The sequence below is a fragment of the Symphodus melops genome, assembly GCF_947650265.1.
Source record: "Symphodus melops genome assembly, chromosome: 6".
Taxonomy (NCBI): Eukaryota; Metazoa; Chordata; class Actinopteri; order Labriformes; family Labridae; genus Symphodus; species Symphodus melops.
The window spans coordinates 645,915-669,044 of record NC_136696.1 but is presented as its reverse complement, the minus strand read 5'-3'; the positions used below and the strand labels follow the sequence as shown (position 1 = coordinate 669,044).

The window sequence follows — 23,130 nt, the reverse complement described above, 5'->3', positions numbered from 1 at the left end:
TATATTTTCGATTCGGCAGAAACGGTTCCAAATTCTGATACTAACCTTGACTGTTTTTTTCCAATTAACCACGCAGAACTAAATTCGATTATTTCTGCGTCTAAACCGTCAACTTGTCTTTTAGATCCAATCCCAACAAAGTTGTTTAAGGAAGTCTTTCCTCTAGTTAGCAGCTCCATACTAGATATGATCAATTCATCTTTAGCAGCAGGTTATGTACCCCAGTCATTTAAAGTAGCTGTAATTAAACCGCTCCTTAAAAAGCCTACTCTTGATTCAGGAACTCTAGCTAACTATAGACCTATATCTAACCTTCCTTTTATCTCCAAGATCTTAGAGAAAGTGGTAGCTAATCAGTTGTGTGATTTTCTCCACAACAACAGCTTGTTTGAGGAGTTCCAGTCGGGATTTAGAGCTTACCATAGCACTGAGACTGCACTAGTTAGAGTAACAAATGATCTTCTGTTAGCCTCAGACAGGGGACTTCTATCTGTGCTTGTCCTGTTAGATCTTAGTGCTGCTTTTGACACAATTGACCATCAGATTCTGTTACAGAGACTAGAACAATTGCTTGGAGTTACAGGGACTGCTTTAAGTTGGTTTAGATCCTATTTATCAGACAGATCTCAGTTTGTGCATGTTCATGATGAGTCCTCTTTGTACACCAAAGTTAGCCATGGAGTGCCTCAAGGATCAGTGCTTGGTCCGATTCTATTTACATTATATATGCTTCCTCTAGGTAGTATTATGAGAAAACACTCCATGAACTTTCATTGCTATGCAGACGATACTCAGCTCTACATAGCAATGAAGCCAGAAGACACCAACCAGCTTCGTAAACTAGAAGCCTGCGTCAAGGACATCAGGACCTGGATGACCAGAAACTTCTTACTGCTCAACTCAGACAAGACTGAAGTTATAGTGATTGGACCTAAGAACCTTAGAGAGACTTTCTCTGCCGATATGACGGCCCTTAGTAGTATTAGTGTAGCCTCTATTACCACTGTTAGGAACCTAGGAGTTCTATTTGATCAGGATATGTCCTTTGATTCCTACATTAAACAAATTTCAAGGACAGCTTATTTTCACCTTCGTAATATCTCTAAGATCAGGCAGATCCTGTCACAAAATGATGCTGAAAAATTAGTTCATGCATTTGTTACCTCCAGGTTGGATTACTGTAATTCTATTTTAGCAGGGTGCTATGGTAAATCTCTAAAGACCCTCCAACTCGTCCAAAACGCTGCAGCTCGTGTTCTGACTAGAACTAGGAAAAGGGACCACATTACTCCTGTATTGGCTTCTCTCCATTGAATAAAATCTAGAATAGAATTTAAAATCCTTCTGCTCATCTACAAAGCTCTAAACGGTCAGGCACCATCCTATCTTAAAGAGTTAATTGTACCGTACTATCCGACAAGAACATTACGTTCCCAGAATGCAGGCCTGCTTGTGGTGCCTATAGTCTCTAAAAGGACTATGGGAGGTAGAGCCTTTAGTTATCAGGCACCGCTCCTTTGGAATCGTCTACCAGTCGGGGTCCGGGAGGCAGACACACTAGGTACTTTTAAGAATAGACTTAAAACTTTTCTTTTTGATAAATCTTATAGTTAGGGCTGGCTTAGGACCAGCTCATAGTTATGCTGCTATAGGCCTAGACTACCGGGGGAACTGGCACCAGGATCTCTTATCTCTCTTTCCCTCTTTCTCTCCCAGCTTTCTTACCTTATAGTAATAAGATATGTCTATAGTGACAAGCAGTAGCTTGTCACTATCTTTGTATTCTAACCTCTCCTTTTGAGCTCTCTTAGGTTCCTTGATCTCTCTTAGGTTCCTTGGGACTGTTGGTGAGGATGGCCTGCCCAAACAACCCCCCCCCCGAGGATGGCACCTCGGGGGGGGGGGTTAGAAAACACCGATAGAAAACACCGAGAGGAGATAGCTGCTGAATTCAGAACTTCGTTCACTCAGCTGGACTCCAAACTCGACTAGACACGACTTGCAGTGGAAGAACATGGCCAGCGTGTCTCCTCCCTCGAGCTTGTCACTGAAGACCGGAGCCAGTGGGTTTTGGACCTCGAAGGCACCTGTTCCGCTCTGCGTGAGGACAACGTGAAGCTAAAGGCCAAAGTGACAGACTTGGAAAGCCACAGCAGACGCCAAAATATTCGCATCCTCTGCCTTCCAGAGTCCATAGAAAGTGGGCGACCCACTAAATTCTTCTCTAACTTGCTGTGTGAGATTTTTGGAACCGAGACGCTGCCGTCCCCTCCTGACATTGATAGAGCTCATCGCTCGCTAGCAGCTAAACCAGCCCCCGGACAGCAACCGTGCCCGGTCATTCTGCGGTTGCACCGGTACCAGACGAAAGATCTCCTCATCAGGGAAGCGCGGCGGAGAGGGAAACTCGAATATCGTGAACAAACGATTTGTGTTGTGGAAGACTACAGCCCAGAAATCATCAACCTGCGAGCAGAATATAAGGACGTCATGGCAGAACTTTACAAGCGCGGCCTAAAGCCTGCTCTACTCTACCCGGCGCGGCTTCGCCTCACTCTGCAGAGTGGAGCCAGAAAGTAGATCGGCTCCGTTGTGGAGGCACAAGACTACATCGATAACCTCTCTCAGCCACCGACTTCTACCTGAATGGGCGACCTGGTGTATGTGGACACATAAATGGTAGCAATATCTGCAACAGTATAACGCACGGTGCTCGGCAAGTGCAGCACTATGCACTCTGTTACCTGTCAGTATGTCATTCATTTCACCCGCGCGTGAGTAACTCTGTTCTGTTACATCTGTTAATGCCATTACGCAGTCTATAATTAAGTCAGCTACCAGAAATGTCTGCTCATGTATACTTCTCTTGTGTCAGTTTTATTACACATGAATACTGTGTTCGTTCTACCAGTTTTTATATAACTGTCCCCTGCTCATCATAACGTTTAGTTCAGATATGACGGTCCAGAACCTACTTGTTTCTACAAGATTTAATTCCCTATCACTGTAGCTCTGTATTGTATTCCCAGCATCCTACCGTGGGGTTGTTTGTGTTTTTTCCCCCTCTCATTTTTTGCCACTACTGTGGAAAAATGAAGCATAATTTTATTCTAATTCTATAAGGGCTTATACGCACGTTTATTTGTCTTTTTTACTGGAGTTACTCTATAGTTAGTTCAAGATAGGAAGTGTGTTCGTTTTGACAATGGTTTTTAAGAGCTCGCTGCTTTTTTTTTTAGCAGCCTTCTTTTTTGGGGTGGGGAGGGAGGTAAGGGGTATAGTCGCTGCCAGCAATATTTTAGCTATCCACACATAAAACCAGTTTACACCTTTTTCAGCTTTAGCATAGGACTATTTTATGGTCTACCTTTTTTACACTTCATCCCTCTTTGTCGAGCTATATGGAGAGGCATCTGAAATTTGTAAGCTGGAATGTCAAGGGCCTTAACCATCCTATTAAAAGAAGAAAAGGTCTTCTCACACCTCAAACAGCTTCAGACAGAAATAGCATCCAGAAATCCAGCTTCTCCCGCTTGTCCATTCCTGTGCTTATGAAAGTATAATTATCTCTGACCATGCTCCCGTCAGTCTGACAGAATCCCTGCCTGGAGTCCCACAGAAAAGCAGGCATTGGCAACTGAATACAACTTTCCTGTCGGACGATAAATTTGTAAAATTTATGGAGGAAGAAATTGCCTTTTTTCTTATTACTAACAACTCCCCTGACATGTCTAGCTTAATAGTGTGGGACACGCTTAAAGCATATCTCAGGGGGCAGATCATATCATACACTGCACAATTGAAACGAAGGTCCTGTAGAGAGCGCTCTGAGCTGGCTGACCAAATTAAAGACATCGACAAACATTATGCCCAAAGTAAAAATTCAGACCTCTATAAAACACGTGTAGAACTTCAAACCAAATTAGATCTCACAACTCATTCTACTGAAAATCTACTTCTGAAAAATAAGTCCATGTTTTACCTACATGGTGACAAGCCTGAAAAACTACTCGCCAACCAACTCAAAGGTAGCAGAGTTAAACAAAGTATACCTGAGATACGGATGCCCAATGGTCTCACAACTTTGGAGCATTTCAAAATAAATGAAGCTTTCAGAGACTTCTACTCACAGCTCTACACCTCAGAGTCTCATGTTGATCACAACGCTACCATCGACTTCCAAAGAAATCTTTCAATTCCCAAACTCTCTCCAGACTGTAGAAAGAGATTGGAAGAGCCCATAACCCAATCAGAAATCATCTCAGCCATCTCTTCAATGCAGTCTGGAAAATGTCCTGGCCCTGATGGCTTTCCGGTTGACTTTTTCAAGAAATTCTCATCTTTACTTTCTCCACAGTTATGTGCAGTTTTGTCTGAATCGCACTCAAAGGGCTCTCTCCCACCATCATTTAATGAGGCTTGTATAAAGCTCATAGCTAAGACAGGAAAGGACCCGCTGGACTGCGCCTCCTATAGACCCATCTCTCTTTTGAATACAGACAAAGTCCTAGCCAAGATCTTAGCTCACAGATTAGAAAACATACTTCCCACTATTATTTCAGAGGACCAAACTGGTTTTATTAAAAACAGACAATCTTATTTTAATATGCAGCGTTTGTTTAATATTATCTATACGAGCTCCGGGGAGACCCCTGAGTGTGTGGTCTCCATGGATGCTGAAAAAGCATTTGACCGCATCGAATGGAAGTTCTTATTTAGTACCTTAGATGAATTTGCCTTTGGTCCAATGTTTACTTCATGGATAAAGTTGCTATACTCTAATCCCTCTGCTTCAATCCGCACAAATTCCCAGCGGTTGAAACCACTTCATCTACATTGGGGAACTCGCCAGGGCTGCCCTCTAAGCCCAATGCTATTTAGCTATTGAAACTCTAGCCATTGCCCTCCGTAGTTGTAAGGCCATATCAGGTGTTGAGAGGAACGGCAGAGAACACAAGGTCTGTCTTTACGCCGATGACCTCCTGCTGTTCATCTCGGACCCGACGACCCCTCTGCCCCATGTCTTATCACTGCTTGATCAGTTCGGTCAACACTCTGGATATAAACTAAACTTCCATAAAAGTGAAATCTTCCCCATCAACAATGAAGCACGCTCATTAGACTTTAGCAACCTCCCTTTGAAAGTTGAAAATAGCAAATTCTCTTATCTGGGTATTTCAGTCACTCGTAAATATAAAGACTTATTCAAGGAGAATTATGTCAAACTGCTGGACCAAACTAAACTCTCCCAGTGGTCGCCTCTGTCCTTATCTCTCGTGGGTCGTATTAATGTCGTGAAAATGAACATCCAACAAAAAATGTTGTACTTATTTCAGGCTTTATTGATCTTTGTCCCTAGTGCGTTTTCTATCAGGCTTGATTCAATTATTTCATCATATCTATGGCAGGGTAAACATCCTCGCCTCAATAAGACCTTTCTTCAGAAATCCAAAGTCAGTGGTGGTTTGGCGCTCCCAAATCTTCGTTTCTATTATTGGGCTGTTAATCTGCGTTGCTTCTCATTTTGGTCTGTCTTTCTGAACCAGCCTAACTGCCCTAACTGTGTGGGTATGGAGTTAAATTCCAACAAAAAGGTGTCTGTTCATGCGCTGCTGGGATCGTCTCTTCCTCTCCCTCCATTCCAATCCATTAATAACCCAGTGGTTAAACAGTCTTTAAGAATACGGGCTCAATTCAGGGAATTCTTTGGCCTTAACAGTTTTTCTCTTTTAAGCCCTGTTGACTCAAACCATCTTTTTTAACCATCAATGCATGACCCTGTTTTTCGTGATTGGCACAGGAAGGGCATTATACACTTTAAAGATCTATTCATTGATAAGGCATTACCATCATTTGAGCAGTTGAGCAAAAAGTTTAATCTCCCTAAATCTAGCTTCTTTAGGTACCTTCAACCAAGACAATTTCTCATTTTAAAGTTTCCCCGTCTTCCCTCGTCCTCAGAAACATCCTTTGTTGACTCGGTCCTGTCCCTGAACCCCTCTAGGAAAAGACTCATTTCAGTCCTCTATAACATGGTGGCAGACCTAAAGTTGGACACTACAGACAAACTTAAAAGATCATGGGAGGAAGACTTGGGTCTGTCTTTAACGGAAGACACTTGGGGCTCTATACTTAAGCGCATTAACTCATCGTCTCTATGTGCTCGCCACTGCCTCATCCAGTTCAAAGTGGTACACAGAGCTCATCTCTCTAAAGTTAAACTATCTCGTTTTTATCCTGACATTGACCCATACTGTGACAAATGCAAGAGTGCTGAAGCATCACTTATTCATTTGTACTGGCTTTGCCTTAGTCTTAACAAGTTTTGGACAGAGGTATTTTATACTATTTCCAAGATGATAAATGTTAAACTGAAACCCAATCCTCTTGTTGCCCTGTTTGGAGTCACTGATGGAGTGTTACAGTTATCGACACAAAAACAGCAGACCTTATCCTTTGTTTCTCTTCTGGCCAGGCGCGCCGTGCTGCTCAGGTGGAGGGACGCTGCCCCGCCCACGCATGCACAATGGCTAACAGACGTTTTGCATTGCTTAAAGCTCGAGAAAATTAGATTTTCACTCCAACATTCAAATGCTCATTTTGATGAAATTTGGGGACCTTTCTTGAACTCTGTAAGGAACTTTTAAAAGCCTTGATCCAGATGCAGCTTGGTTATTTAGCTCTTTCAGATGCATAATTAGATCTGTAATGTGACTGGGGATTTTATTTCTTCTCGTGGCAACACTGGCAGCGACGGGGTAGGGATTGTTTTATAAGGGATATATATTTTGTTTTGTTGTGTTTGCTGTTTGTTTTTCCCATTACCTAAAATAAGTACAGTAACACAGACTGCTGCTGTAGGTCCATGCTTTACTTACTGACTAAGTGCAGTCAATAGCTCTGTTTTTGTGCGTGTGCTTTCTTTCTGCCTTGGCAGGTGTGGCTGTTGACTGCGCTAACTACCTTTATTTTTTATTGACTTATTGATTTTATATTTTATGTACACCATGTTTGACTTTCAATAAAAAAAGATTTTGACTAAAAAAAACTAAAAATTAACGTGTTTGAGTTCATTGATAATGCTGTTGAGTCTCTTGGGAAGTGTTACTATATTTTCTTGACTCAAGTCAGTGGTGTAAATAAAATCACTGTTTCACAAACATGCATCAAATGTCTATTAAATTATTCTATTGTTTCAACTCTTGTTCTTAACAACAAGCACATTTCTGTAGTTTGACATTTTGGGGATTTAAAGAAGTTTTCTTACTTCTGATCTGAGGGTCCTGGTTCAGTACTGAAGTCTGGAGAAAGACCTTTAGACCAGTCACTCTTCATAGAGAGGCAGCTGGACAGAGGAGACTCTGCTCTGTGCTCCTCTTTGTCTCCTCCATCACTCATCTTCTGATCTGAGGGTCCTGCTTCATTACTGAAGTCTGGAGAAAGACCTTTAGACCAGTCACTCTTCATAGAGAGACAGCTGGACAGAGGAGACTCTGCTCTGTCCTCCTCTTTGTCTCCTCCATCACTCATCTTCTGATCTGAGGGTCCTGCTTCATTACTGAAGTTTGGAGAAAGACCTTTAGACCAGTCACTCTTCATAGAGAGACAGCTGGACAGAGGAGACTCTGCTCTGTCCTCCTCTTTGTCTCCTCCATCATTCATTTTCTGATCTCCAGTTTGCTCAGGACAATCAATGACGTTCATGATACATCGACCTGAGGACAGGGAAGACATATAGGTAAGACACAAACAGGAAGGTTATGTTAAATAGAGGTGGTCAAGCCTCCATATTTTAATACCTACTGTGGTCCTTTTATCAATGATTTAATAGTCGAGACAGATTCATAAATCAGGTAGAGAGAGAGAGAGCAGGAAATGACACCAACCACTTGGCTACTAGCGCCCCCTAATGTGAACCTTTATGTGACTCAGCCTCTCTTCCTGTCTGCCTTAGTACCTGATCAAACACATCACTGCACTTTGTTTTGATCTTAACCTGATTTGTCCTTCTGATCTGACTCCCTGCTTGGTATTTGACCCTGGTCTGCTTTTAGGATTTGATATACATTTAGTTCAAACGTTTATCCTTCCTGTGTGTCTGATAATATCGAGGTTTTGAATTTTAAACTTCAAACATTAAAGCAGTATGTTAATATTTAACAGCAGTTATGACCTTTGGAGCAACAGTTTTATTTCTAGAAGGATATAAAACAAAGTCTGTGATGCCTGTAAGGATCAAATCATGTCATAAAACCACCTTTGGTCAGATGTTTTATTGAGACGTTAGTTACTGATAACATTTTATGAAGATGCATTATTTTATCAAGGAGAATATGTAACTTATCAAATGAAATACTGTGGAACATGTCGTCCTCTGGACTTTATTTCATCTGAGAGAAAACCAGCAACACAGACTGAGAGCGTCGACCGCAGGAGTCCTGACAAACAAGTCTGATTCTGGACGATTCCGATTTTTAGCTACACAACTTTTACTTGACCTTACTTGTTGACTAAAAGCTGAGAAAAGAGGAAGTACTCCACGTTCACAGAGCTGATCCTGTACTGTCTCTGATCAGTTTAAATTATTACTCAACATGAACCTGAGGTTAGAACAGTAAAGTCAGAATAATGCTAAATTAAACTCACCCTGTGTCCTTCTGCTCGGTCCACTCAAAATAGAGTCTGAGCTCAGACTGTCAGGAACTCTTTCAGTTTTACTGTTTTATTAGAAACCCATATCAGGTCAGAGTCTCTTCTCCTCCCCTTGTTATAACAAGAAATAAAAATTAATAATTTACCATCATCAGTTCAGGTTTCTTCATGACCTCTCTGCTGAGCTCACAGTAAAATGCATTAAGCTAACTAGGTTTGGATAGTAAGTCAGCAAACTTAACAGAGTAAGTTGGGATCACCTACCTTCAGCATGTTGTGGATGTCAGACTGGTGATGAAACAGTTTCCAGATGATCCATGATCAGATCACCCCCCATGGTATCAAGCCACATGTGATCCATGGATCAGAATCATCATGGTGTAAAATAAATACACAGCCGTTAAATCCCTGTGCAGCGTCTGAGAGAAAAGAAGTCAGTGTTAAAGTTGTTCATGTGGCCGCAAACAGGAAGTATTTCAGTCTTTTAAAATACATTTAGGTATGATGTTTTTAAGAAACGGGTCATATGTTATAGTGTAAGTTAAGTTTTTAAAAATGTATTAGATTTTAGAAACATTAAAAGAAGAACAGTAGAGAAAAATGATCTCAGTGAACACTACATTTGACCTGGATTACGATAAATGAACGATTACTTTGTTTTAGTATTTTGCCCTCATAGTTCATTGACATGGTCTCTACTTTAATATACTCAATCAGAGCTGGGATATTTCTTCAAATGAAAGTGCAAAACTTCATTATTTTAAAGAAATGCAGATAACACGACAAATATTTATGAATATTTTTAAACTGAAATCCACTTATTTGAAACAACTTATTGCAAACAAAATCAACTTTAACCATCTGACCTCTCGTTCATGTTGATGAGTTCAAGTACAGCATTAAGCATCGTAATAAAACAACTTCTACAGTGTTTTTAGTCAAGGCACAAAAAGTCTTGTCTCTGGAAAAAAAATACACTCTTTGAATACAAACCGCACCACAACAAACAACGTCACAGCAGCACTTTAAAGTGACAGGCTGCAGTTTACATCTAACAAAAACCATAGATATATATGGGAAAAACCATAGACACTACCCTAACCCTATACATATATTATAGCAAAGTTTTTTTCCCCGTCTCGCAGGGAGGATCTTGTGATTGGCTGTAAAGGAGGGAGACATCTGATTGGCTGCAGACGACCCCCTTTTAGAAAAAATGCATTTGTTGATTGGAGTGGCGCCAGATGAGTCTCAAAACTCCACACACATGCAGGGAGGTTTACAAATTAAAAGCACAGAGACAAATGTGCGTTTGACAATTAATGTATAAATGTAACAACTTCCAAAAATGTATTTTCAATTTGAATATTTGTGAATCATACGTTTTGTTTTTTTGTATTTATACATGGATTTAAGCCCATTTGTGTGCATTGAAAATGCATTTGTGTATTGAGTCACATTTATAAACAACTCCCAAATACATTTGTGAGTCATTTCTTGTGCATTTATTTATTTCTGTGTGCATTTATTCATTATGAGACTGTTCTAGCTCCATATGTTTTCAAAACAAATTTTCACAGCAGTCTCTGTAGGTGCATCTTTGATGCATTCTTCCTTTATATGTACCCATCTACATAAACAGTTTTTACACACACACACACAAAACAAATACACTTCAAAGAATATCCAATGTTTTTTTTTCTGTATTTGTGGACATGTGCACACACAGTCGCACACACCCCTAACCACACCACTAATTTCTCTTTACACATACATCACTCTGTGACAACCATGTCTACATTCACATCATTTTATTTGAACTTGTTCATTATTATGGGCTATAGGAGCTTCAACACTGCCCTTACTGGTTACTAGGAAAATTGCATGTGTTAGTGCTGCTGGGCTAAAATTGAAAAAATGGTGCAATATCATATAAAATGGAAAAATCTACAAATTTTAAGTCTGGTCTACAGATTGGTAGACTGAAACATCATTTCTTTGTGACAATTAAGTCAGTGAGACCTCTCGTTCATGTTGATGAGTTCAAGTACAGCATTAAGCATCGTAATAAAACAACTTCTACAGTGTTTTTAGTCAAGGCACAAAAAGTGACAGAGCTGGGATATCTGTCAGTTTGAGTCTGTTACAAAGATGTTTACAGGTTTATATAGAGATTAATCATTTCCATTTATAAAAATTGAGTCGAAATACACAACTGGGTGAAAAATGAATGCCAGAGCATCCAAAATGACAAAAAGATCAGTAAAACATGTTTTGAAGTGTCCCCAAGAGGGTTGATGCTAATATTAGCTGTGTCATCCTGCTAGCTAGCTCAACTTAAAACCAGTCCTTTAAAGTTTAAACGTTCATAAATATTTATAAAATAAAATCTCAGTGTACTTACGCGTTTCTCCTGTCCTTGTCTCACTGAAAAGTTTGAAAATATTCAGTTATTGTGTCATGTTTCCTTCTTTTTGCCAACCATCACTTATCGGTTTAAAGTGCAGGAAGACAAAAAGCGCTCGTGCTTACCGCCAAATATCGTGTCCAATGAGGCGTTCATGAGCGTCGGAGAAAAGATAATCTCAGCAGCACATTGTCTTCAGTAACCGTTTTCATGTGGTTATGTGTAATGAGTGAACAGGTCAAGAGTGTGCAGAAAGGCAGGTGAGTTAGTGGACCGACAGGAATGCAGTTATTTAACTCAGTCATCTTTACTGAAGATGTCGGTGTTTAGGTTTGAAGTGTGACCGTGATAAGGGCTGTCTTCCAGTCAGCGAGTCTGTTTTTACAGTTTTTCCATTAAAGATACATCCAATAAGTATATTATATCTTCTGTTTCCAGTAGCTGTTGACTACCACACATGCACTGCACACACTTGACTGAAAGAGAGCTGATAGGACGGTCACTGTGTTAAACTCAAACACTGGTCTGGTTGCTGCTAGCTAGGAACAGTCTTAACTCCGGTTTTGGACTTAAACTGAATTTACTTTAGATTAAAACAAACCCCAGCTTACTCACACATCAGTCTCCCTGTATTCTCTCACAGAAAAATGTAAAGTTGTTTTCTTTCTTCCTTCTTGATTTCTGTCGATTCTTCTGGATTCAAAAGGTAACAGCTGCGTCAAAAGGTGCGGCGCATGCGCAGGACACGTCTTGTTTGTGTTGATGAGTTCAAGACCAACAGTCAGCGTCGGAATAAAAACAACTTCTCCAGAGTTTTTATTAATTTCACAACAAAGTGACAAAGATGAGACATCTGTCAGTTTGAGTCGATGACAAAGATGTTTGCAGGTTTATATAGAGATTAATGAAGAAGCAGGAGTCTTACATACATACATACAGTCCTACATAACAACAGTATCACCATCTTCAATGCTTTCTATAGCCTAGCCTTTAGTCTCATTGTGTTCATGTGTTCAGTGATTAGAGGTTTGTGTTTCTATTACCAGAAAATAATAGAATAGAGTGTCTCTATTGTCAATACATAATTTGGCTTCATCTTAAAGTGCACACAGCTAAAAAGAAATCACAGAAGAGGAATATAAAAAAGTAACTCTAATGAAGGTAAAATGGGCTCTGTATAGTAAAGTTATTTACAGGTAGCAGCATAGTAAACTATGGATAGATATTGCTGAAATATAAAATGTAAATATCACACAATATGAACTAAACTGTAGCAGAAATATAAATATTGCTTAGTATGAGGGAAATGGAGGAACTAAAACATGTTGTGGTTCTTCAGGCAGCTGGTCACCAGGTCACAGACTTTGGATTAATGGAATTGTAATTCTTTTTAATCTGTGAATAAATAATAGAAGAAGATGAAGGTGTGTGAAGGAGATCCTACAGAAGTGTAAACTCCTGAAGGAGATTCCTCTCTGAAAATTAAATTAAGTAAAGATGAACACTAACCTGTGATCTATGTCACAGCTGTTTGATATCAATATGATAATTATCTTTGCAGAAAGTTTCAGATTTTGAGATCATCCCCATCGATTGGATTTGAAAGTTTGGTGTGTTTGAGATTTAGCTCATTTTAAAGCAGCAGCGCCACCTGCTGGACAAATATTGAAAGCTTTCTCCAAACAGCAGCCAAGCTTAGCTGCATCATGTGCAGCCCGATGACTCTGCTGGAGCCAGATTCACATTCAGCCCTGGCCGGGTCACCTCCAACTGATCCCACCTTTATAACACCATCACCATGACAACCACTAAACCCTCTTTAGTGGTTGTCTTTCTGTCTTCCTTTGTGTAAGTGTGTAATTCCTCTCCTGAACACTATGTGGAGCTTTAACTTAATGTGCTGAAAGCCAAGACTACAGGTGATCACAGCCAGGTGTGTGAATGAGAGCAAACAGTGTTGTGACCATGTCGGCCTGTCGGAGTGTAACCTGATCGTATTAGATGTATTAGCCTTCCTGCACCTCAGTGTTCTGTGCCTTCGACCACATAGTGAGGTGCTGATTTCAGCAGGTGTGAGGCAACAGAAGGAGAATTTTAATATAAATAAATCTCTCATATTCAGTAGATGTTAAAAATGTGATAAATCATTTTAGAATTCAAATTCTGTTTGTCATTTGACCCTAGTGGACACTCAAGGAACTGCAGGATTTTGCACTTCAGCATTGGAGGTTGATGCTTGGTGCGTCTCGTGTCTGACAAGATTTTATTTATTTGTAAATTTGTTTCTTGAAGGTGTTCTGCCACTTGTACATTTGTTTTATAAAAATCTAAATCTCTCTCCAGCTTTGTAAGTTTTTATTATTTTTGACTTCCCAGCCACTGTAGTTATAATTCTGTATTATTAACACTAAAAGCACAATATATTTCTTTTTAAAGGATGTTTCATTTGATTCTTTGACGTCTGAAAGGAAAGTGTTTCAGCTGGCACATGGTTCTCTCATTTCAATCAGACTAACAGAAGAATATGCAGCTCCAGCGCTCCGATCTCAGAGAATATATTTGAAGAAAGAAAAACAATCTGTTCTGCACGCATCTTAAATCCTGTTCCTCCTCAGCTGGAGATCTAGATCGATTGTTTGCGGGGGCAGCGCTGAGATTCCTCCGCTGTCAGCAGCTGAAGGACCGCTGGAGTCTAAAAATACATCAGAGAATATTTCAGCTCCCATTTAATGCTAGCATGGTTAGCATGAGCGCTCTGCTCAAACTGTAGACTGTCCATCACACTGAAGCTCACAGCGCCCAGCTGGCAACAAGCTCCGCCTCCATGCAAGATTCAAAGGAGAGAAAATCACTGTCAATCAAAGGTTCTTCTGTTACTCATCCGATCCAGCTCCTCCTCTGAAACGAGCTCAGCCTTTCTCTCCAGAGAGCAGCACGCCGTGGACATGAATGGGCCCGTGTGTGGAGCTGGCACGCTGCCTCACGGCGTTCAGACACAAGGACGAGAGAAGCTGCAGCACGCACACACACACACACACACACACACACACACACACACACACACACACACACACACACACACACACACACACACACACACACACACACACACACACACACACACACACACACACACACACACACACACACACACACACACACACACACACACACACACACACACACACACGGCTGTGTGGTGTTTAACTTATGAATGGTTTATTAAAAAGTCTTTACAAATATAAACACAAACAGCATTCACAGTTTTTGTTCTGTCGTCATCGAGCTGCAGAAGATTTCATGACATTGTTTGAAAATGCAGCAATAAAAGAAGGCGAGTTTGGGTGGCCCGCTCTGAGAAGTACAGAGAGTTAGGATGAAAGCTCTTTTCATGTCTTTGATAAAAACAGTGAAGAAGGAGTGAAATGAAATGACTCTGATGAAACAAGTGAAATAACGTTCATCCCATCAGCACGACGACAGAGAGGAGAGAAACAGTCCTGTTCCAAAGCTGCACACAACTCCTGTAAACTCCCCTCAGTGCTTCTGTTCAGCTCACCTCGCTCACGCTGTGAGGGACACCTGTGAGCAGGGGCGTGTCCACAGGAACGCCCCGCCCCCCAACCTGAAACCACAAACTCTGATTGGCTGTTTGTCTTTTCAGAATCCACATTCAGTCTGAGCCTGGCTGGTTGGTGTCTTTACATGTGTGTTAGTCCTGAACACTGAGCACATTGTTTTTCATGAGAGCAAACTCCTGCAGCCTGTCCACCTCAAAGTGAAGCAAGCCGCCATTACAAGTGTTTTTGACTTTGGAAATGGTGACTCTGAACCAACATCTTCTTTCTGAGTCCTGAAAGAAGCTGAGGAGATGTGTCCCCGTCCTCTTGTGTGAGTGTGATTAGTGGTGAGAGGAGGGGAAACGGCAGCTCAAGGCGTGCATGTGCATACATGAGAAAGGCTTATGTGTGGGTGTCAAAGCTCAGGTGTTGGATTAATCTGTGCGACAGGTTTCTGAGCTGAGCTGCAGACTGAACCGGTTTGTACCCGAGCAGAGTGAGCGTGTGGTTGCACAGTCGCTGCACCGTCCTCACCATGTCCAAGCTGAGTCCAAGCCTCCAGCTCTGGGCGGCGGCTCTGGAGTCTCTGCTGGTGGAGTATCTGTAATTCCACTGGGAGGGAGCAGACACATGACTGTTGGTGTTCTTTGAAATCCACAGACGCACTCGCTCCCCCATCTCCAGCCCCACGAACCTGTAGATCTCAGCCGCCTTCTCCTCCGGGTCAAACGCCAGGTCCTCGTATCGCACCAGCATGTAGCGTCCCTGCAGCCACGCCGGTCTCTGCAGGCCGGTCTCTGCGGAGGCTGACATGTCCTTGCAGGTGCTGCTGATCTGGGACAGGTCCACGTGACGGGGCTGCCGTCCCGTGACGTTCCAAATCTTCCAAGCACGGAACTGTAGAAGTAACTGTTCAACAGTCTTTGTGAGGAGGGGCTCTGCCAAACCCTCTCCCTTGAAGCACTCTGGATGACCCTTGACATTTAACCAGGCTGCTCTCACACCTGGGTGGCTCCTTGTCCATTAGGAGTCCAGTACTGATAAGAACCATGCTGCTTGCTGCTTCAGAGGGCCCTGTGAGGGAGGGCCGGAGCAGCCCACTGTCCTGGGCGGTGTCTGGCCCAGCGATCAAGTGTCCCACAATAGAAACATCCTTGATTCTGTGGACCTGGAGCAAACCCACACCAGCCAAGTCCACCATATCCCCTGTAACCATGCCTGTACGGATTGAAATTGTACCCTGTACTCCTCCCATAAAAGTGATATGGCTGCTGTACATATGGTTGCTCTAGATGAAACACCAGCGCTTATTTGGATGGCTTGTATTTGATAGTAGTACAAAGTAGCCTCTGCCTCTTGAAGCAGCATCTTTAGGAGGTGAAGCTCTAAGTCTTATTAACTCTATCATCTGCTGTTTGCTGTTGTTTATGTGAGCGTAAGTGATGTAAGACGTGTATCTCCCATCTGGGGAGTGATACACTATATACACTAAAACCAGGCATTTCAACTAGTTTTGCTGTTACTGATTCTGGGAGGCCTGCTACTAGGACTGCTTGTTTGAACTAAAGCTATGCCCCCCCTAGTACGACCTTATACTAAGAACATGCAAACAAGATTAGCACCATCTAATTTGACTTTGACTCAACATGTTTGTACAGTTTGTCAGTCATATCAGTAAAATGTCCAGTCTAATTGTTTAAACATCACTTGTAAACAGTCTAGAAATAGTTGAAATGTCAGCAAGGTGAACATACTACAAAGTTTAAATGAAGCTATGGGGCCAAAATAAAGCAATTTTTGGTTGGAACGTAAAAAACAAAGTGGGTTGTTTGCATAATAGATGCATGCAAATAAGTACTAGTGACCTACGACAGCTAACTCATTTCCTACGCTCCTTGAATTAATCAATCCTCAAATTTAGCTATATAATGTCGATATAACAACAAGAAAAAAACACCATAAAACATGAACACATTTAACTACATAAAAACAAAGTAACAACAGTGAGGACTGTGGGGTGATACTGAATGGGCTAAGAAAGGGTGGGGCCTTCTTCTCTCCTGTAAAACACCCTATCTAATCTCTCCTTTAAAGATACTGATCAACCCAGTGCACAAGTCAACAAGCACACAGACCAGAGCCCCACTCTTCCAATCAACAGCCAAAACCCAAAATGAATCTTCCAGCAGTTAGAAAGGAACTCCTCCTCTTAACTATGCAAATGTATAGTTCATCTATTTGAAACCTTTTAGAAGAATTTTAAAAGATCTACTCCTCTCCTTCAGGAAATGTTCCACTATTATTGCCTATTTAATAACACTAAAATTCTATTTATCAATCACACTCAAACAAAATAACTACACAGGCCTTCACACACATGATTTACCACACAGCACACAAACACCAACAGACATCAACAGCACACACACACATCTACTCAGGCTGTACAGCACTCACTCACACATCCAAAGACTCCACCAGCACACACACATCTACTAAGTAGAGCTAAAGGTGTTGCTCAAAATACTGGTAACAGGGTTGAAGAAAAAAACCCTACCTTTCCCCTTTCCACTCTCTGAACCAGTGAGAGAAAAGAGAATAAAAAAATATATATCTCTAAATATTTGTACTTGAACTTAAGGAACAGAACTTCTGTCCAAGTTAACACACAACAAAAGACACTATATACACGTGAACAGCAGAAAATGTATAGACGCAATGCCCTATTTGGAGTCCTAACTGGCAAGCTTCTACAGCAATCCTAATGACAACTGCGGCCATTCACTGGGGGTTCTATCCCAGACTCACAAACAGTTTTAATACACTTCTGCTGATTCACCGCCTCCCCAATGATCCCACACACAGTTCTCTGTCAACTGAAATGACCAGCGCTCAACCTGTTGCCTTCTTTACATTGTCATTCAGTGTCAGAAGAAAAGACCCAGCCCAACATTCAACCCAGCCAGTCTAGCCTAGTCAGTCTCTCGCCCCTGACTTCACAACCAGTCTCTCACCCCTGACTTCTCTTCGTATGGCCTTCTGTTCGATTGCTTACTTGTATTCTTGATTCAATTTTCTAAATTTCGACATTAACACCGTCTATACCCAAACCAGACAACGATAATTTAGATTTTCCAATGTGCACAATTTTATGGAAAAGGTTTGTGTTCACCTTTGGTTTTTGTGAGGCCTCTCGATGTCTGGATAGGTCTGGACGTAGTACCATAGACTTCAATGCAGTCGTTCTACCACCTTAAGAAATTAATACATTTGAATTAAACATTTTATAAAATTTTCATAAATTAATCAATACTTACGTCCTCCATCAAACCTCATCCCCCATCACGTCGGGGTCACCAAGTGAAGGATAAAAGTTGCTATTTAGTCCTTTTCCTAAATGTTGTTAATAGAAATCTGACTCCTCTAAATAATTACCTCAAATCTCTGCTCATTCTTTTGATGGGATGAGAGGAATGACTGAAGATGTCTCTTTCAGGTTAACAGAGTTTATTAACCCGATGAATCAAGAATAGAAGTTACAGAGTCTCTGGGTTCAACACTACGTGTCCCTGACAACAGACAGATACCTGGTCAGTTCATGAAGTCTGAGCCTCGACTATCTTTCCCTGAACCCTTTTATACATTAGACAAAGATTATCTAACCAAATTAAGACAACTGACTGAGACCAGGTCAGAAGACCTCCTGTCTGTGAATTAATCAACAATGACAAACATCGTAAAATCTCTGGGAATTGTTTAAAAGGAAAAGAAAAGAATTGTTTAAAAGTGAGTTCTTGGATTTAAACTGAACATCTTTCTCCCATCTTGTGCTAAGTATTTTTCTAAAGCTCATACAACTTTAAACATATATTAAGACTCTTTATTATCATATATAGAGGGTCACATTATCTTTTCTGTTTTCATACTGATGCATTTCCTCTGAATCATTGATTAACACTTTGAATTACAGATGTCCAGAATATTTTCCAGAATATTCAGAGATGACTGTCTCAATGAGAGCTCATAATTAGTTCAATATGGTGACTTCATAAAGCCTTTTATTTACTTTCATTCTTCTTTGACTTTAGTTACAAGGAATTCAACTGTTGAGTTGTTGGATCCTTGTCTCACTATGGGTGGAGCATAGCCCCGCCCCTTTTCTGCCTGCTGCAAAGGATGAGACAGGAGGAGTTGAAGAGTTTTTGTTGCGTCTTGTTTGAGTCTTCTTTGTTTCTCATCTTTCTGCTGGTCTGATCACTTCTCTCAAGATATCAGTCTTTTTGTGTTTATAATTTTAAGCTGTTATGGAATATATCGATCTAAATCGGTGAACCCACAGAGAGCTTCTCTCTCTTCCTCTGGATTCACACTCCCTTACACACAAAGTTAATGACTCTGACACCAAACTGAACTCCTTGGGGGGTTCGCGAGACGCAGAAAACACCTTCAAAGAATTTCAATACGCATCTGCTAATCAGAAACCGGTTTGTTCCAGCCCTGAAACAAACCAGAGACGGCTAGGTCAACATCTACTGTATGTCCTGGGATACTTGATTTACATGACAACCAGATACTCCTCCGGCCTCCTCTGGAATTTGCCTCATGGATTTTATAGCCACATCTGTTGACCAAAGAAAGAATACCGCCATGTTCACTAACAAATGTTTATTTGATTTTTCAGGTGGATAAACTTTCTTAGGACATTGAGACAAACATTTTCATCCAACCAGGGTTCAAATCCGACCATGTACAGCGGAGTTATCAGAAATCAAACTTTCCAAATACTGAACGTGATCTTGTTAAAACTTGCATGGAGCATTACTGCCCCCCAGAGGTTGAAACGGAGAAGGTACCTTAAGTACGTTGTATGGTGTATTCTGTCAGAACAATTAAAATTGCATTTGATAACCATTATAAATTATATATCCAGATGTTATTCTTTTTCTATCTTCTAAAAATTGTGTTTTGATGTCATGTGTCGTTTCTTGTCACATCTTCATTAAAAATGTTTGAGCCTTCTTACAGGTGAAATAATCCTAAAAACCACGTGGTGTGAATAACAATAAAAGGCTTTATTAGACACCAGGAAACTTCACTGTGATGGTTTTATAACATCAACATCACGTTCACGGTTTACCTCTGGGTTTAAGATCGTTTAAAGTTAAGGTAAATTATTACAGAGCTAACTTTTATGATCTGCGTCTCATTTCTGTTTTTATAAACATGGTTTAATTGGCCTGTTACAATTTCTCCTATTAAATCATCAAATAACATCAAATCATCTCCACAAACATGATACAAGAATGTATAAAAGCAAAGTTCACCTTCTTCACACAATAAAAAGAAATGAAATAAACACAAAGGCTGTAAATAATTATAAGTCAAATCAATATGCAGATTGTCTCCACATGTCTCCTCTCACAGATCCTTAGTTTTCCTGAACGCTCCGATACGGGTCGGATGAGCCAGTCGCTTTAAAAGTTGTGGCCCCAATGAATTGTGGGTCGGCACTTTCATATCTCCTTTGGTAAAGGATGCTCCAGTGTTTCCTAAAGGAGGTTATAAAGGAAGCATTAAGCCTCCTTTCCTTAACTCTTAGAGAATTCAAACGGATCTCATCATGGCCGCCACTTAACTGCTTCCAGGGTTAAGGAAAAAATGTGAGTGTTCGTGGACAGGAGGGACCATAGACATATATAAACTATATATATATATATATATATATATATATATATATATATATATGAGGGACAATCTGAACTGTGTTTCCTGACAGAGAAATCATCTCTCAGATCCATCAGTCTGGGAGAAAACTGTGGAAACAGCGACACCTGCTGGCAGAAAGCAGTGATAGCAGGAACAGAACCTGAACATGAATTATTCTTCAAATCAAACCTCCACAGACTGAATGTATTTCTATTTAAGAAGGTTCAAACATCCAGACATCCATGTTTGTAGTTCTTTTAAAAACTCAGTGAAGCCTCCTCTTTGTTTGGATCCAACAAAGAGACGACTGATTTATTATCAGACGACCAACGACTCGTGGTTACAAACACAACTTCACACTTTAACAGGTGGCATCAACTTCTACTGTTATCTGTGAATAAGAGTGCAGCACTGCACATGTCCACAGGGTGGTGCTGTAACACAAACATTTATATCCAAAGAGTTCATCTTGGCTCGTTGAGTCATGAAGCAGTTTAAGTTCAGAATATGAGAATAGAAAACAGTCCGAGGTCATGGTCCTGTGTGTGACGGTGGAGCTGATCTCAGAGCAGCTCAGACTGCAGCACTGAGACTCATCTGAGCTGTGATTGGTCCGTCAGTCTCCCAGTAACACGGCCCAGTTACAGACTCACCAAACACCAGCTGCTGCTGCTTCCAGCTCGGTGATCGTCAGGAACAACAGGATCCTCTCTTTAAACACTCAATCCCAGCTGTTGATATAAAAAGACAAAAATCAGAGAAATCATGAGTTATTATCATATAAGATCATTATTATTATTATAATCATATAAGATCATTATTATTATTATTATTATTATTATCATATAAGATCATTATTATTATTATAATCATATAAGATCATTATTATTCATATAAGATCATTATTATTATTATAATCATATAAGATCATTATTATTATAATAATCATATAAGATCATTGTTATTATTCTGATAACTCAGAAGTGAAGTGGTCGTTAAAAGTAGCACGCCACCTTTCAGCTCTCGTGTTCACGTGTTGTTGACTTGAAGCTCAAAGGCACAGAGAGTCCCTGAAGGCATCATTAGTTCCTGCCTTTGCTTGGTCCATTAAAGCACATTGTAAACATCTGTTTTGAAGGTGCTACATAAAGTTGTCCAGATGTTTTCAGAGTGAGCTGCATGTGTGAACACAAACAGGAAATGAGTTGGATGAAGAATGTCTTCTGCTCTGAATCTGCTTCAGTGTCAGCCACACAGTTTGCAGGTTTCTGTCTGTGTGACTGAGGAACTGACGCTCACTCCTCGTCATCTGCTCTCATCCGTTTACACTGAAGTCAGACTTCATGTTGTGGAGGCGGAGCTTAATGATGTAAAACAACCCTGAGCAGCAGTATGTGCACTCACACGTCTGTAGATGGAAACTCATCACAGCAGCACTTTAAAGTGACAGGCTACAGTTTACTTATGAACACATGAGAAGCATGTGATGAAGTGCAGCTTGACTTTAATCCTCCCACTCTTTAGCTCCTGGAGCAGAAACATTCACTCTGCAGCTCACTTTATGCTGGACTGAAACATCTCACACACTTTGGATGCTCCTCTGTAAACTCCTGTTCACTGCATGTTGTTTGCTCCTTACTTCTTTATGACGACACTCTGACATGTTTACATCTTAATGTTCATTCATCTTCACCCTCCTCATTTGAAATCAATACAGAAAGTAACAAAGCTGATTGAACCCTTTAAGGGCAGAAAGAACAGAAACCTGTTTTTAAACTTTGGGCTCAAAAGTGAAAAGATGAAAAAAGAAACAAAGTCTGTTCTTCTTCACGTCCCACCTCTTCCTTTGATATTCAATGTTTGAGCAGCGTCATCACTTTCACTTCCTGTTTGATGATCTCTCACAGGTCACTGGAGCTTCAAGATTTATCAGGAAATGATGAATTTGTGCTTCAAACTAAATCAAGCTGAGTCCAAGTTCAACAGAGTTCATTGACTTTGAGACAAATCCTGTTTCCTGAGTGTTTGTCTAAAATCTCTGTGTACACATGGAAATGAGAATAAAGTGAGTCAATGAAAACAAGCTGGGTGTGTCTCTGCTGTTTCTTCAGACTGACAGCTGTAAAAAGATTCTAACAGAGCAGCACTGACACTGACGGAGCTCTGAGCTCACTGAAGCTTCAGCCAGCTCATTAAGTCAGAGCAGAACAAGCAGAAGATCAGGATTCAATCATTGCTGCTGTTTGTCACCTTTGATGCACATTTACACAAATTCTACTTTTATTGTTGCTTTTTATCACAAACTTCTCCTGCAAATGTTTTCAAAACCAACATTTCAAATGTTTCATGACTGATGAGTCCTGGACTGTTCAACCCAGCAGAGACCAGGACGGACTCAACTTAACCCAGCAGAGACCAGGATGGACTCAACTTAACCCAGGATGGACTCAACTTAACCCAGGATGGACTCAATTTAACCCAGCAGAGACCAGGACGGACTCAACTTAACCCAGCAGAGACCAGGATGGACTCAACTTAACCCAGTAGAGACCAGGATGGACTCAACTTAACCCAGCAGAGACCAGGATGGACTCAACTTAACCCAGCAGAGACCAGGATGGACTCAACTTAACCCAGCAGAGACCAGGATGGACTCACTTTAACCCAGCAGAGACCAGGATGGACTCAACTTAACCCAGGAGAGACCAGGATGGACTCACTTTAACCCAGCAGAGACCAGGATGGACTCACTTTAACCCAGCAGAGACCAGGATGGACTCAACTTAACCCAGCAGAGACCATGAT

The 23,130-nt window shown here is 40.9% G+C and overlaps 1 protein-coding gene across 1 annotated transcript in view; it reads right to left on the bottom strand.

The window, feature by feature from the left end:
• The window catches only part of LOC306825399 (protein NLRC3-like), a 59,065-nt gene that overhangs the window by 11,654 nt on the left and 24,281 nt on the right, over window positions 1–23,130 (bottom strand). The window contains 1 exon segment of the mRNA XM_079346125.1: window positions 7,268–7,715. Within this exon segment, the coding sequence (XP_079202251.1) occupies window positions 7,268–7,715 (448 nt within the window).